Raw genomic sequence first — 16,774 nt, 5'->3', positions numbered from 1 at the left:
CAATCACGACAAAACCGATAAACACAACAACCAATATGCAACCACAACCTAAAGTTTTTAGCGTAGCTCTCCAACACACTCACAACAAACTGTCAAGAAATAGTAGACTACTGAAAAAGACACAAAACCTATTGCTCTGATTAATTAAATACCGCTCGAAGTTATATAGTGCTAGAAAAAGCAGTGCTAGAAAAAAGTGATAAGTGTTATACAGTATAGTGCACACAAAAATAGAGACATATGCAGTGAGTACAGTTTGTTAAGAAACAGTCGAATTTAAATTTAAGAAAATCTATTTTTACACATAGCCAAATTAAGACGCCATTTGCAATACACACCAGACAACCTATGTTGGACACCAACACACTGAACAATAAAACGATAATCTTTTCTGTAAGTACAAACACATACAAAAAACTCAAAACAGTAACAGAAAAAGGAAAACTACACGTGATGTATATTTTTAGACTCCTTGAAAAAGGTGAAATAAAGTCACCGAAACTGTCGGATTAAGAAACAAAAAATCGTTTTTGCTTCTATACACGGACTGATTAAGCCGATAAATCTACAAAATTAACCGCTACAGTCGACAAACAAACAAGTTCATAACCATGGCCACCGTTTTAAAAGTCCCTTTCTATCAGAACGTAGAGCACAGGTACGGCATACACGCGAAAAACATGCTGAAGGATTACGCAAATACGATCTCCAAACTGGGCAGCATGTTAAGCCGAAAGTCTTTCCTCATTCGCTGTCGAAAAACTGGCGTGTTCCCAGCACACATCACAACGAATTTTCGTTTTGTTTTCCCGTTACTGGAAGATAACAGTCCATTCACAAAAAAGCTGGAAAAATGTATAAACAAGTTCAAGAAATCAGTTCTAAACATAGAAATCAAACACACTTTTCACAAACTGAAAATACTAAAACAATTACAATATACACTTACGGAAAAGATAAATAACTCAAATATACCAAAAAACGTAGCCGAATCATTCTTCAACAGTCAAACAAAGTTTGAAAACAAACATACGCAGGAGAAATCAAAAAACACAAAGAGAAAATTTGACCGAATTCTAGACCGTAATATCCAACCATCGAGCACAATACCTGTATGTAAAAGCAATGCCATACATAACAGCACTCAAAAATCACTTCCAAAAGAAACAGAAATACTGCTCAGTTTAGGCCAAAAATTCGCACTACCAACCAACATCACCCACATACCTTTTTATCATCTCCTAGCCGACATCGAAAGCATACTTAAAACTAATCCAGACGTTTCAATCCAAGACCGCACAAGATGCGCAATAGCAAACTCAGTTCAAAATTACATCCACTACAATAAAAACAACACAGAAAAAGGTGAGCTGACAAAATTCTGTGAAAAAGCTATAAAAACTACAAAACAATTCTTTCGAGAAAATCCAGATGTACTCACGATTCAATCGGACAAAGGCAATAAAACGGTCATAATGCTTGCAGAAGACTATAAACAGAAAATGCTCAGCATGCTCAACGACAACAAAACATATCTTCCGATACCACGCGATCCAACATCACGATACCAACGAACAAATAACGAATTCGCCAAACGACTACTCAACCTGAATCTTATCGACAAACAGACAGCAACACGACTAACTACATATAATGCCATATGCCCCAGAATATACGGACAACCCAAAGCGCATAAACCTAATGTACCACTAAGGCCAGTAGTGCCAAACATGACCGCTCCCGCCTACAACCTGTCGAAATTCATCGGAAAAATCATACAAAATTCCATTGATAGTCCATACAACATAAAAGATTCGTTCACGTTCTGCAACTTTATCTGCTCAGTTACACTGCCACCAGACTATATTCTAATTTCTCTAGACGTCATATCGCTGTTCACATCAATTCCTAAAGCCCTAGTCACACACCACATAATAACACAATGGGAGAAGATCAAAGTTAATACAAACATAAACCTAGATTTGTTCATCGAAATAGCTGAATTTTGTATCGAATCAAGCTACTTCAAGTACAACGAACAACATTTCCAACAAGTGTTTGGAGCTGCAATGGGGAATCCTCTCTCGCCCATAATAGCAGACTTAGTTATGGAAACACTACTAGACACAGTAACACAGTCATTAAATTTCAAACCTCCGTTCATCAAAAAATATGTAGACGATCTCCTACTAGCAATTCCTGAAAGTCAAATAGGCCATGTACTAGAAACATTCAACAGCTATAATGAACATATTCAATTTACATATGAAATGGAAAACAACAAACGACTACCGTTCCTAGACATGACACTGATAAGACAGGAAAACCAAAAAATTCAAACAGAATGGTATATGAAACCGATATCCAGTGGCAGGTTCTTGGATTATAACTCGTTCCACCCGCTCCATCAAAAAATAAACATGGCCAAAAATTTTATTCGACGAGTCGACAAACTATCCACTCATTTACAAGACGCCGACAAAGCCCGTATCATCCATCAACAATTGAGTCTCAACAACTACCCAAAATCGCTCAGGAACAGACTCATAAACCGCAGGCAAGAAAACATTATTACACTACAAGAATCATCCGATGAAAACCTGAAATATACTTACCGTTCAATACCATACATTCCATACCTGTCGAACCGAATCGACAAACACCTGAAAAACGAATACAAAAACATACGACTAGCACACCGCAACATAAAAACAGTTGGACAATTACTCCCAAAAGTTAAAGACCCCGTCCCCCAGGAGCACCAAAACAACGTCATATACAAGATACCATGCAAAAACTGCGACGCCTGCTACGTCGGAATGACAACAAACATGCTTAAAACAAGAATCAGCGGACACCGAACGTACTACAACACTTGGGACAAACTACTACAGCAAGGCTACAACGCAACAGATCCACAAATTAGTTCACTAAAAGAAAAAACAGCACTAATGTACCACAGCATCACACAAAATCACAGATTCGATTTTCACCAAACGAAAATTATAGACAGACACGACAAACCACACGCTCTACCGTTTATAGAAGTATGCCATATTGCCAACACAGAAAATAGTATCAACAAACGCACAGACACTGAGGGACTCAACACTGTATATGCTGGTATTATACACACAATAAGAAATATCAATCACAACAAAACCGATAAACACAACAACCAATATGCAACCACAACCTAAAGTTTTTAGCGTAGCTCTCCAACACACTCACAACAAACTGTCAAGAAATAGTAGACTACTGAAAAAGACACAAAACCTATTGCTCTGATTAATTAAATACCGCTCGAAGTTATATAGTGCTAGAAAAAGCAGTGCTAGAAAAAAGTGATAACTGTTATACAGTATAGTGCACACAAAAATAGAGACATATGCAGTGAGTACAGTTTGTTAAGAAACAGTCGAATTTAAATTTAAGAAAATCTATTTTTACACATAGCCAAATTAAGACGCCATTTGCAATACACACCAGACAACCTATGTTGGACACCAACACACTGAACAATAAAACGATAATCTTTTCTGTAAGTACAAACACATACAAAAAACTCAAAACAGTAACAGAAAAAGGAAAACTACACGTGATGTATATTTTTAGACTCCTTGAAAAAGGTGAAATAAAGTCACCGAAACTGTCGGATTAAGAAACAAAAAATCGTTTTTGCTTCTATACACGGACTGATTAAGCCGATAAATCTACAAAATTAACCGCTACAGTCGACAAACAAACAAGTTTCTAAATAAGTTACTGATTTGCCAGTAATATCATGGCGCGTTGAAAATTACCAACTTTTTTGTCATATAACGTATAAACTTAACGTGGCAATTAAAAATTTACATATATGAACTTGAAAATACATGTAGATTTATCTTCCTATTTTATTCAACGACTGCGATGGCATTCATTTTGAAGAAAAAGTGGATCGATGGGGTTTGTTTCATAAATTAATCTATGTAAATAAAAAATAAATTCTGTTCTTAGCGAAATAAGCTAGAAAGAATAGTTGCGAACCTGATTTATAAAACTTTCGAAATTTGTTACAGTTTTTTCATGGTTGTGAGTAAGGCTGTGCGAGATTTCGAATGATTTCGTATAATTTCGCAAAACTCGAAATTTCCCGAAATTTCGCGAAAATTCGGTTTCGCGAAATTGCCGAAAAATTTCGTTGAGTTTCGCTTAATTCCGCCTAAAATTTCGCGAAATTAAGCTTCCAATTTCGACGATTACGAAATTTCGGACCAAATTTCCGATGCACATTATTACATTATTTTGGCTTGTGCTCATTTTGCGACTATAATATAAATTGAATATATCTCAACAGATATCTGGTATACTAAGTCAGACTTAAAAGAATAAACTCTCAGCCGGTAATTTTTGTGTTAAAGACAAAACCGTAACATCATGCGGGAGGTATTTTTTATCCACGCAGAGCATAAAATTCATGTCATCACTGGTGGACAAAATATGACCACGTAGTTTGGGAATGGTCTCAAATACATTTTATTATTATTTTTGGTGTCGCGGAAATTCACAGGGCATATTTTTTTAGGACAATTATTTCTACAACCTTACAATACTAGTTATGCCAGTCAAACAAACCGATTTAACTGAATCTCCAATTGGGCACTCTGTGGGTAATTAAAACATTTTTATAATAGAAACAGTTGGTTTGACTGACATAGTGCCTTTGGCAAAGTTGTAGATAAAAATATTGTCCTTCCAAAAATAAACATGTTGTAAATTTTTTTTTGAAAAAATATAACTTTTTTTTTATTTATTCATCGCTTTGGTAATTTTTTTGTAGTTTTTATACAAAAGAAAAGATTTTTGAAAATAAGCTTTTTTATATTAATTTCAATGTTTCTTTCACATGAAAAAAATGACTTTTTTGAGTATTTTTTATCGGAAAGATAAAATTACTATCTAAACTTTTCCAGAGACGTCACACTGATCAAAATACTTTTGGCTCTGAAAATATTTATAATCACAATAATCCTCCGAAAATAGTATTTTAAATAGCTTCTCAGCCTATAGAAATGTTTATGCAAAGTTTAAGCCAAATCTAAAATGACAAGAAATATTGAAACTGGGACATTTTTTGTGGAACAGTTAAAAAGTAATTTCAAGTTATATTAAAAAATGTGCAAACATATTGAAAACTTCAAAGTTTACAGAATAGTTAACTTAAATTTTGTTTTTCTCGAATTGATAAAGATGTCACTTAGTCTAGTCTGACTAAACGGTGTTAGAAAAAATTCAATAACACTGGTCGACATAAGCGAAAAAAGTGGCCCTTAAGCTCAAAATGGTTGCCCTCCAAAGGTTTTACAGCTTTTCAACCATTCCTGTGAATTTTGCTGCTTTTAGAGAATGCAGAAATGCATCAGAAGGCCGCCGAGGAATTGCTTATCGGATTCGTCGCTTTTAAGTTTGCATAGGGAAAAACTCTTTGGAAAAGTTATCTTTGCTAGGGACACCAAAACTCACAGGAATGGTTGAAAACCTACTTACCATCTCTCATGTTTTCCAGTTCGAGCTCTAGGACAAAACTTGGATTTTGAATGATGAAAGTGCTTCAAACCAAAAGAATCAGTTCAGAAGTTTATTAAATTATTATTTACAAAGACATTTCGAGTTTGACCTTTATATCATTTGTATCTATCGCGCTACTATTACCTGCAATATAATCTGTATAAATGAATACATCAGGATTTTAGTTTTTAACATTTTTGATTTTCTCGTCATTGTCGGTTTATCGATATCTGAATACCTACGTTACTCTTCGTCGACCAGGTAAGCACCTTGCGATCAGCTGCTGAAGGGTACTTCGTTAGCGTACGCTTCAACGTTTCAAATCATTGTAATGCTATGTTTCAGAAACAATTATTTTATTTTTCGAAATTTCGCGAAACTTAGAGATCAATTTCGTTTCGTCTCGAGAACTCGAAATCCACCTTGATTTCGTTTCGACTAATTTGGCGAAACCGAAACTAAGTGTTAATTTCGTTTCGTTTCGTTCCGACACCAGAAAAGCCAGTTTCGCACACCCCTAGTTGTGAGCAACTCCTGAATGTCATCATGAGTACATATCGATAAAAATATAGAGTTTTAAGCATACTTTAGGAACTATTCTTGAGAACCTAGACTGCCGCTCATAGCAAGTCCGTCCCATTCTTTTTTGATGCTGATGAGAAAACAGCAATTAAAAATCGTAACACTTCAGGTGAAATTTTGCATTCAAATGCTTTTTCAATCAAGACCATCAACAGAATTTAGTACTGCAATAACAATCTAACACTTTTGCATCATAAAACTTGCATACACACCGAAAGTTGATTAAAATTTGTTGAAAATCATAAGCTGGGACTCACATGCGATTACATTTAGGGTACGTAGCCAGAATGATAGCAAGTCAGTCCCAAAGCCAGCTACGACCGGTGATGAAAAACAAACTACTGCAAATCGATGGCGGTGCTATAGCTTACGTTTGGAATGAATTCATCGCAGGTCAATTCATAAATGACCTTCTCTCGTGCTTCATTGAACAAGTTTTTCGTGAGAAGCATAACACAATGTACCAACTGCGCCGCTCAAAATAAAATTAGATTTTGTTTTTACATTTGATAGGTACTACTGATAAATTCGAAATCAGTGTAGGAACTTGTTCTAAATTTTGCTGAGAGCGGTCACACGTTCGTGACGGCGGACATCTTCCACGTAGCAGAGAAAGCAAATATGAAAGAACACCTATAGCTTAGGAAAATGTTTGCTCCTTTTTAAAAAAAGCTAAAGCAGGTATTAGACGAAGCAAATATTTGCTATTTTTTAATACAGATTTAATTTTGTGCAAATAAAAATCGTACCAAAAATAGCAAATATTTGCTTCGTCTAATACCTGCTTAAATAGCGTACCGAAGTATTTGATATGACTGGCAAATTCTTCAAAACGAAATATATATTTTTTATATATCTTTATCTTATATATTTTTTCAAATTGCAAATTGCAAATTCATTATTGCATTGCAAATTGATGATTGCAAATTCTTTATATATTTTTTATATACGGATAAAATACGAAAAGTAGTATTTACTAAAGAATGCTTCAACTAACAATACAGTGACACACCTAAAGCGTTTACTGCGAAAAAACAACAGCTGGAAGAAGCTACTGGTGGAAACTTTGTCTTGAAGAAAACATCGTACTATCAGCTAGAGCCACACGATGTAGAACGCGTAAAATTCAATCAAACCTCCTACCAAATATCACTTGGTATAACCAATTCTAATCCTGAAGACCATAAGTTGTGGTAAATATCACATTTTTCATAATCATTATTGGCTGTGGGGTTAAATTGCGAAGATTTTTGCAATGGGACCGACTTGCGATCACTTTTACTGTGGTACAAACCGACTTGCTATTTTTTCATAGTTCCTCAGAACGAAGTATTTAAAAAAATTTCTTTTATCGAAAGTAGATATAAAAAGGATATGATTCCATAAATAAACTCAAAATTGACAAAAATGCAATTGGGACGGACTTACCATGAGCGGCAGTAGAGAAGGTTGGGCCTCCTTGATCTTATGGGGATTTTACGGCTGATTTGTAGCAGTTTATGAGTATAATAAGATTTATGCCCAGCTTTGAATAACAAACAATCAAAACTTCTTCAAGTACATCGTAAAACTGATATTGTTACTTGGGCACTGTGTCTAGCAGACAGGTTGGTCTTTATGCCGATGGGTCGTCATCTGGTGGTTTCCCGGCCTTCGGCAGTAGACTAATTCTACTGCGACTAGTTCTATCGCTTCCACTTATCCGGGAAGAGGCAGTTGTCTAAACATTTCTGCATGACCGCTCTGAACAACCCGGGGGCTACCTTCATGGCCGTCTTAATGGCCAGGTTCGGAAATCCGTCGGGTCCCGGTGTCTTGCTCACCTTCAGGGAGTTTACCGACCCAATAAGCGACCCAATAAGCGTCACCCCATGGGTTCGTATTGGCACTTTCGTGAAGTCTATCGAAACAGGCTCGTTTATTAGCCCTTATCGCGCTCTCGCGTTACCTCGCGTTACCTTAGCGGTTACCGATCTTTGCGAATCGGTGTACGCGCTTCGCATATTTAGTGGCCTTTCATTTCTAGGCTGACAAGACCTAGGCATGGCGGCGTCGCACGCCTGCGATAGTGTAGCAATAAGCTGGTCCACACTCAGGGTGGCTCTTCCCCTTTCGAGATCCCACCTTATTACTTCCGCAAATACATCGACATCAAAGTGCGATGTCTTCATCCGCGAGTGGTTGGGGTGTTGACCCTACCCGTTGCTTACCGCCTCGTGTTCACGCTTTAGCTGACTGACTGGTGGTTTATATTAGTGTGGCCGTTGTCTACCCTCCAGTTCATGATCAGTCCCGGGCTGCCGAACGTCACGACGATGATCGACTCCGCGCCGTTTCTGCTGTAGATACTTTCAGCACCGACGTTTACCAGATCTTAGTTGAACTTTGCCAAAACTTCCAACAGGATCTGGCCCTTCTGGTTAGTGCAGCGACTTCCCGCGAAGCAGTGGTTCAGGTTCAATTGCGTCATCCTCATGCCTGCGGTTTAGTAGCCGGCGTGACGTGCTTAGTGTCCTGGTTACCGATGCATACTAAGCACTTAGCAGGCGCCCCGCAGTTCCGCGCTTTATGGCCTGCACCACCGCAGCGTCGACATAAGCTGGACCTGACGGGCCCTTACCAGAATCTAGACTCATATCCCCGCTCGAAGCACATGAAGCAAACATCGGGCTGCTGGAGTATGCGACCAACCAACCTTTAGCTTGGTTTTCTTCAGGGCTTTGCTTACTTCGGTCGACGGAAGCTTTACGGTGGCAACCTGGAACCCTTTCGGACGCGAATTGCCTCTACGGTAACCGGTAAACTCACATTTCTTCTCACAGGCTTGTGCAATGTCTCACCCTTCGATGATTTCTTCCAGGTTTTTCGAGCTGGAGAGTCACTATCAGGATGGAGGCCCGAACTTGCACGTCCTTTCCCAACACTTTTTGAGATACCTTTTTGTAGGTAGCTCCCTTTCCATTCGTATCTCTGCGTAGTTCAAGGATCATTTCGCCGGTAAGAGATTGACGAATGGTTCGAACATCCTCACCCAAATCCTTTAGCTGGGTGTCGTCTGGGTGTTGTTGGTTGGTTAATGACTGGACCAAAGGCGCATAACAGTTCCCACTAGTGAACCTCAGCCTTCCAGCTACCGTACTCCTACCTTCTCGTGGTACCAACTGATGTGCGAGTAACCAGTAGAAAGATCGGGTAACCAGCCCTGGTGGGACTGCTGGTCGCATTCGGGGCGGAGCTTCCTTTTTTTTGTTAGGGAATTATGATTACGTTGTCCATTGATGTGAACTTTTGTAATATATCCCAGTCAATTGCTATACGTGTCCCTTTGCAAAATACAATGACCACTATTGTTGTGAGTGATCAGGTACCTGCACCGACACGCTCCCAGTCAGGTAAAATATGGTTTATGAAGCCAATCACCTTTCCAGGATTCAAAGACCAAATTTTTTTGGGCTGTAAGAAGCCACTGCCAGGAAGCCTTGATCTGCGTTTAAATAATGCACCACAACTGCAAAGCAGATGTTCCGATGTCTCGCGTTCCGTATTACAAAAGCGACAGATATCATCCTGAACCCGGCCAATGTTCTTTAAATGATATCTACTCGGACAGTGCCCCGTTACTAGGCCGACATATTTGCAAAGAGCTCTTTTGTTGAGCTCTAGGAGCTTTTTTGAATGGTTTTCGTTTGGTGTTATAAATCTTTTAGATTGGGAACACTTTTTGACATCCAACCAATTGGTTGTCACTTTTTGTTTCTCCCTGCGTTTAAGCTCCATTTTCACTGCACAGTTTGATATACCACAGAAAGGTTCTGGGCCGATTAACTGTGGGTTAGATCCTTGTTTTGCAAGTTCGTCTGCCCTTTCATTCCCAACAATGCCACAATGTCCTGGAACCCAATACAAATTTTCTGAGTTTGTTTGACACAGCTGTCGCAATGTGAGAATACATTCCCAGACAATCTTGGATGTGCATTTATAAGCATCAAGTGCTTTCAGCGCTGCTTGACTGTCAGAGAAAATACAAATATTTGCATGTTTGTATTTTCTAGTCAGACAAACATACGCACATTCAAGGATTGCAAAAATCTTTGCTTGAAACACTGTTGGCCAGTGTCCCATTGCCACTGAAATATTAATTCCAGGGCCAAAGATTCCTGCACCAGTTTTTGTACTTATTTTTGAGCCATCTGTGAAAAATATCGTTGAACCGGGACGGACATCAGGAACTCCGACTTCCCAATCTGTACGCAACGTTTCGCATACCTTGTAGGGAATATCATGGTTATCCTGAGGTGCCATCCAGTCTTCATTCATACTCATCACTGGCCCTCTTTTGAAAAAGTCTAGTATAGTCAGGTGACCCACAAGATCACCTGACAAGATAGTTTTTGTTCGTTTGAGCCTCAATGCACTCTTTTCTGCTTCTAGTTGCACGTATTCGTACAATGGCAACAGATGAAGAATTGCATCAAGAGCTTTTGATGGGGTGCTGCTCATTGCTTCTGTTATAGCAATGTACGCAAGTCGTTGAACTTTATCTAGCTTTGTTCTGGCGGTGGATTCTTCGGATTTCGGCCACCATACTAACGAAGCGTAGGTCAGTTTTGGACGTATAACCGATGTGAATATCCACATCACCATTTTTGGTCTCAAGCCCCACTTTCTTCCAACGGTTTTGGAGCACAACCATAATGCACTGACCGCCTTGTTGATTGCATAGTCAAGATGTGCATTCCAGTTTAGCTTGGCATCAAGGATAATTCCTAAGTATTTAACCTGTTCACTGAATGGAGTTTCTACTCCTCCGAGCTTGAGAGTTTTTTGATTGAATTTCCTCTACTATTACAGCAGTACGATTACAGCTTTTGACGGATTAATGCTGAGACCCTCCTTTATACACCAAGACTGGGTATACTCCAGAGCCTCCTGCATTCTTTCCGAAACTATGTTGTCAAACTTTCCTCTTACCAAGATGACTATGTCATCTGCAAAGCCCACAACTTCGAAACCTTTTACTTCTAGGCTTTTGTGAAGATCGTCCACCACTAAAGACCACATAAGTGGCGAAAGAACTCCTCCTTGCGGACATCCTTTCGTTGCCCTTATCGTGATAGACGAACCTCCCAATTCAGAAGTGATTTCTCTTTTTGCAAGCATGGTATGAATCCAGTCAACAATACTCGTGTGAAATCCTTTTTTCCTCATTGAACTAGACATTGAAGAATAGGACGCGTTATCAAAAGCACCTTCAATGTCCAAGAAAGAGCACAGAGCAATTTCTTTAACTGAAAGTAACTTTTCAATTTTTATAACCAGCGTATGAAGCGCTGTGATAGTGGATTTTCCAGTTTGATAGGTAAACTGGAACTTTAAAAGCGGTTTTGTTTGCATGTAAGATGTATGAATGAAATCATTCAGCACTTTTTCTATTGTCTTCAACAAAACCGAAGAAAGACTAATGGGTCTGAATGATTTAGGATGCGTCTTATCACGCTTCCCAGTTTTAGGTATGAAGATTACTCTAACTACCCTCCATTTTGATGGAATATGATTCAACCTGAAACTGGCCTTGAAAATCTCAATGAGAGAAGGAATTAGTATTACTTCACCTTTTTGAAGCAATGCTGGAAATATTCCATCTACACTTGCAGACTTGAAAGGCTCAAATGATCTCATAGCACTTTCCACCCTGGTTCTCGTAAAAATTTCATCCGCCACATCTGATACAGTACTTTCTGTTCTAGTAGACCCAGAGCTAGTCTGCGTAGAACAAATTTCAACTAAATCAGAGATGGCTGAATCCGTCTTTTCAATAGAACCAGTTAGCGCTCAACTTCCGAGCCAAGCAGACGCATTTACGCTATCGCTGAATCTCGAAGTCGATCAAAAGCTGATTATCCTTTCGTTTTGCTGCGTTGATCAGTCGCTGAGCCGCTGTATGCTACGCGTACTACAGCCTCGCGATGGTACGCCGTGAGAATACATTTCGCATAGATTATGCGGTTATGACGAAGAAACCCGACTATGCAAAAGTGCAAAGTTTCGTACGATCTGTTCTGGGCTTAAAGCCAGGTGAAGTGACAAGAATACAGTGTAGTCGAAGCCTCGGCTGTGCATTTGTGAAAGTGGTCGATTTAGCGCTTGCACAAAAAATATGTGAAGAGCATGACGGAAAACACGAAGTTTTGGGCGAGGAAGGGCTGAAAACTCCTCTACGAATAACGATGGAGGACGGTGCAGTTGAGGTAAAACTCTTCGATCTATCGGAGGACGTATCAGATGATGCCATCACAAAGTTTTTATCCGCTTACGGCGACGTAATCTCAGTGCGAGAGCAGATGTGTGGAAACGATCCAAAATTTGAATTCCCGAACATTTCGACAGGCATTCGGATCGCCAAAATGATTGTCAAGCACAACATTGAGTCGTGGGTTCATATAGACGGGGAATGGACCTTACTGTCATACTTCGGGCAACGTCAAACTTGCCGACACTGCCGAGAATTTGTGCATATTGGCGTTTCCTGCGTGCAAAATATAAAACTTATTGTGCAAAAATCTTATGCCGATGCCGCGAAACAGCCAGTAGCAACTCCTGCCAAAACGATTACGAAGACGCAAAACACAAAACCAATTTATCCCACATCCGTTGTAAGACATCCGCCAACGAAGAAGCAGAAGCAGCAGCAGCCGATCCAGCAAAAGTCGTCGCTAGCACCGGCAACAAAGCCGCTCGACACACAGTCAAAGAAAGAATTTCCCCTGCTCACGATGCCTATTATTCCAATATCGGTATCAAAACCATCAACGGGTAACAGATTGCTAGCCAGTGGCGGAATCCCAGGTCAACAGCCTCCCGATAGTGACGAAATGTCTACGCCAAGTGCAAAGGTAGACAAAAGCAAATCCGACGGTGACGAAACGGACCAATCGACAATGTCAATCTACAGCATGAGCTCAAGAACACGACGTAAAACCCGAAAACGCCAAGATGGTACTGACGGCGAACGAGATCAAGAATAAGCTCTAAAATGGATCAGTTCGCCAGCTATAATATTGCCACAATAAACATAAACACGATCTCTAACGAAACAAAACTAAACGCACTGCGAACATTCTGCAGAACGATGGATCTGGACATCGTGTTCTTGCAAGAAGTGGGAGAGTCACAGCTCTCTATACCTGGATATAATGTCATCACAAACGTTGATCAAGCAAGGAGAGGGACAGCAATAGCGATGAAGCAATATATTCGCTTCTCCAACATAGAGAAGAGTCTAGATAGTCGACTTGTCGCTCTGAGAGTTGGTAGTACGACGCTGATAAATATTTATGCTCCTTCAGGCACAGCTATGCGAGCAGAACGAGAACGTTTCTTTAGAGAGACATTGCCTTTCTATTTACGACATAATACCGACAACTTACTATTAGCTGGCGATTTCAACTGTGTGGTGCGAACTTGTGATGCTTCAGGTACTAACAACAGCCCTGCCCTACAATCCACCATACAACAGCTACAGCTAAATGATGTGTGGATAAAACTGCACCCTACGACTCCTGAACCAACATATATAACGCACAACTCCGTCTCAAGACTCGATCGAATATACGTAAATAATGGACTCTGTGCACAGCTGCGCAACACTGCTACACACGTTTGCTCTTTCACAAACCACAAAGCATTAACGGCGCGGATATGCTTGCCCAGCCTTGGTCGCGAACCTGGTCGTGGTTATTGGTCATTGCGTCCCCATGTTCTGACTGCAGAAAACATCAGTGAATTTCAGATCAGATGGCAATACATCACTCGACAAAAGCGAAGTTACCCAAACTGGATGACGTGGTGGCTATCCTACGCGAAACCGAAAATACAAACCTTTTTCCGATGCAAATCCCGTGAGGCTTACAATGTGTTTCATGCAGAGCATCAACGGCCATATACACAATTACAGAATGCATATAATGGTTATTTTCAGAACCCATCGATGATACAAACCATCAACCAAGTCAAGGCGAGAATGCTTACGCACCAACGTATGTTTTCACAAAATTTCATGCGCATCAACGACACGTACATTGCGGGTGAAAGTATAAGTACTTTCCAGCTGGGGGAAAGGATTAAAAGGAAAAATATAATCACGGAGCTGCGTGGCGAAAACGACGAAGTTTTAAACACTTCTGAAGCAATCGAAAACAATTTGGTTCGATACTTCCGAGAGCTATACACGACGACAGAAAATAGTGGAGAAGAACGAAACGCTTTTCAATGCGAGAGGGTGATACCCGAAAATGACGAGCAAAACATTGCTTGTATGGCTGAAATAACAACCACAGAAATTCTGCATGCTATACGAACATCGGCGAAGAGAAAGGCAGCAGGCAGCGACGGATTGCCCATCGAGTTCTACCAACGTACTTTCGACGTCATACACCGAGAGTTAAATCTCGTATTAAACGAGGCTTTAGTTTCGGATTTCCCCTCTGACTTCGTCAACGGAGTGATCGTGCTCGTGAGAAAGAGAGGAACGGCAAATACCGCACATGGATATCGTCCGATCAGTCTGTTGAATGCGGACTACAAGATTCTCAGCAGGATTCTCAAAGCACGACTTGAAATCGTAGTGAAAACCCACCGAGTACTGAGTGACGCACAGAAATGCTCAAACGAAGGTCACTCAATCTTTGAAGCCACCCTTGCACTAAAAGATCGGATCGCACAGCTGATAACAAGAAAGCGAAAAGGAAAGCTAATAAGCTACGATCTAGATCATGCTTTTGATCGCGTATCTCATTCTTTCCTACACGAAACGATGCGACAATTGGGAATAAACTCGGCCTTTATTGGATTACTCGCACGAATCGCAGGAAGATCTTCGTCACGACTGCTAATTAACGGGCATCTCTCACATCGCTTCCCCATCGAACGGTCGGTCCGCCAGGGAGACCCGATGTCAATGCTGCTCTTCGTGATATACCTTCACCCGCTTCTACAGCAACTGGAGCAGAATATCGGTCCCGACTTGGTGGTGGCTTACGCAGATGATATATCAGTAATAGCCACCAACACACAGACGATTGAACGCATCAATGAGCTGTTTGCTAGATTCGAGCAAGCCGCTGGCGCAAAATTAAACCGACAAAAAACTATCGCTATTAATATCGGGCTCATTGATAATGATCCATTAAGTGTGCCATGGCTGCAAACAGCTGACCATGTGAAGATTCTGGGAGTTGTGTTCACAAATTCCATACGTACAATGGTAAAAACAAATTGGGATGCGCTAGTATCCAAATTTTCTCAGCAACTTTGGCTACATTCAATGAGGAATCTCAACCTGCAACAAAAAATTATATTGTTGAACACCTTCATCACTGCAAAAATATGGTATGTAGCATCGATTCTACCACCAAACAATGTTCACACGGCAAAAATAACATCAACCATGGGTTCGTTTTTGTGGCGTGGACTACCGGCGCGTGTTCCAATGGAACAAATGGCACGCGACAGATTTGCTGGCGGATTGAAACTACAACTGCCCGCTTTAAAATGCAAAGAACTTTTTGTGAATCGCCACATGCAAGCAGCTGACTATCTCCCGTTCTACCAATCCCTATTAAATCAAGATATTCCTCCCCCCGCAGATATCCCCTGCCTAAAACTCTTATCTCAGCAAATCCCTCTTCTCCCACAATTCATTCGAGAGCACCCGTCCAGTGACCAGATACATCGTCTTCTGATTGGAAGAACGGCAATACCTCGAGTTGAAAGAAAATATCCCAGATTTAACTGGAAACGAATATGGACGAACATCTCGACGAAACAACTGTCATCAAATCTTCGGAGTAACCTGTATCTGTTGATAAACGAAAAGACCGAACACCGCAGACTATTCAACTTAATCCAACGAGCAGACGGAGAAAATTGTTTATTTTGCAACGCAGCGACAGAGACTCTTCAGCACAAATTCTCAGAGTGCCCGCGCACGACGCAGGCATGGGCCTTCGTACAACATAAAATGGCAAGGATCCTTGGTGGATGGCGTATACTTTCGTTCGAAGAATTGCTACGTCCTGTTCTGATAAATATACAACCAACTCAACGAAATCAAGTTTTGAAAATCTTCACACACTATATAACCTACATCACAGGAAATAATTATAATATAATAGATATTAATGCACTTGCTTTCTATCTGAGATGTCAATCTAACTTGTAAATAGTTTTTTTTAATATACATTAATAAACATAGTTTTACAATAAAAAAAAAAAAAAAATAAATAGAACCGGGAAAATGCGTTTCCATCATTAGATTTAAGGTATCACGAGGACCACTAGTATAGATTCCGTCATGACGCTTTAGATTGCCAAGCTCAACGGTATGATCTTTGGCAAGAGTCTTTTGTAATCTGGAAACAACTGGAGTTATTTCTATAGATTCACCCATTTGAACCCAAGACCTCCTTTTAGATTTCCGGATTTCATTGCAAGGGGGAAGGGAGTTTCCTGGGATCGACACCAACAGAAGCGTTCTAGTGTAGCACCTTCTTCCAGCATAGCCTCCACTATAGACTCACCTGGAGATCACCGAATAGAACAGAAACACAAATTGACCACGTTTTGATAGATGGTCGGCACTTCT

The 16,774-nt window shown here is 40.2% G+C and overlaps 1 protein-coding gene across 5 annotated transcripts in view; it reads left to right on the top strand.

Moving 5' to 3' along the window:
* The first annotated feature begins 231 nt into the window (after nt 1-231).
* The window catches only part of LOC129718508 (uncharacterized), a 63,882-nt gene continuing 47,339 nt past the window's right edge, over nt 232-16,774 (top strand). The window contains exons 1-2 of one of the 5 annotated variants that reach the window (XR_008726935.1): nt 232-3,541; nt 3,616-3,696. Coding sequence is in view for 1 of the 5 variants with exons in the window: in XM_055669327.1 (XP_055525302.1) it covers nt 612-3,200 (2,589 nt within the window). In the remaining 4 variants the exon portion in view is untranslated. The other 4 variants (XR_008726936.1, XR_008726937.1, XM_055669327.1 and 1 more) reach the window with 4 other exon arrangements.

This window comes from Wyeomyia smithii, chromosome 1 (assembly GCF_029784165.1).
Source record: "Wyeomyia smithii strain HCP4-BCI-WySm-NY-G18 chromosome 1, ASM2978416v1, whole genome shotgun sequence".
Lineage (NCBI taxonomy): Eukaryota > Metazoa > Arthropoda > Insecta > Diptera > Culicidae > Wyeomyia > Wyeomyia smithii.
The sequence above is the reverse complement of the archived record's forward strand: the minus strand, read 5'-3'. Positions and strand labels throughout refer to the sequence as shown.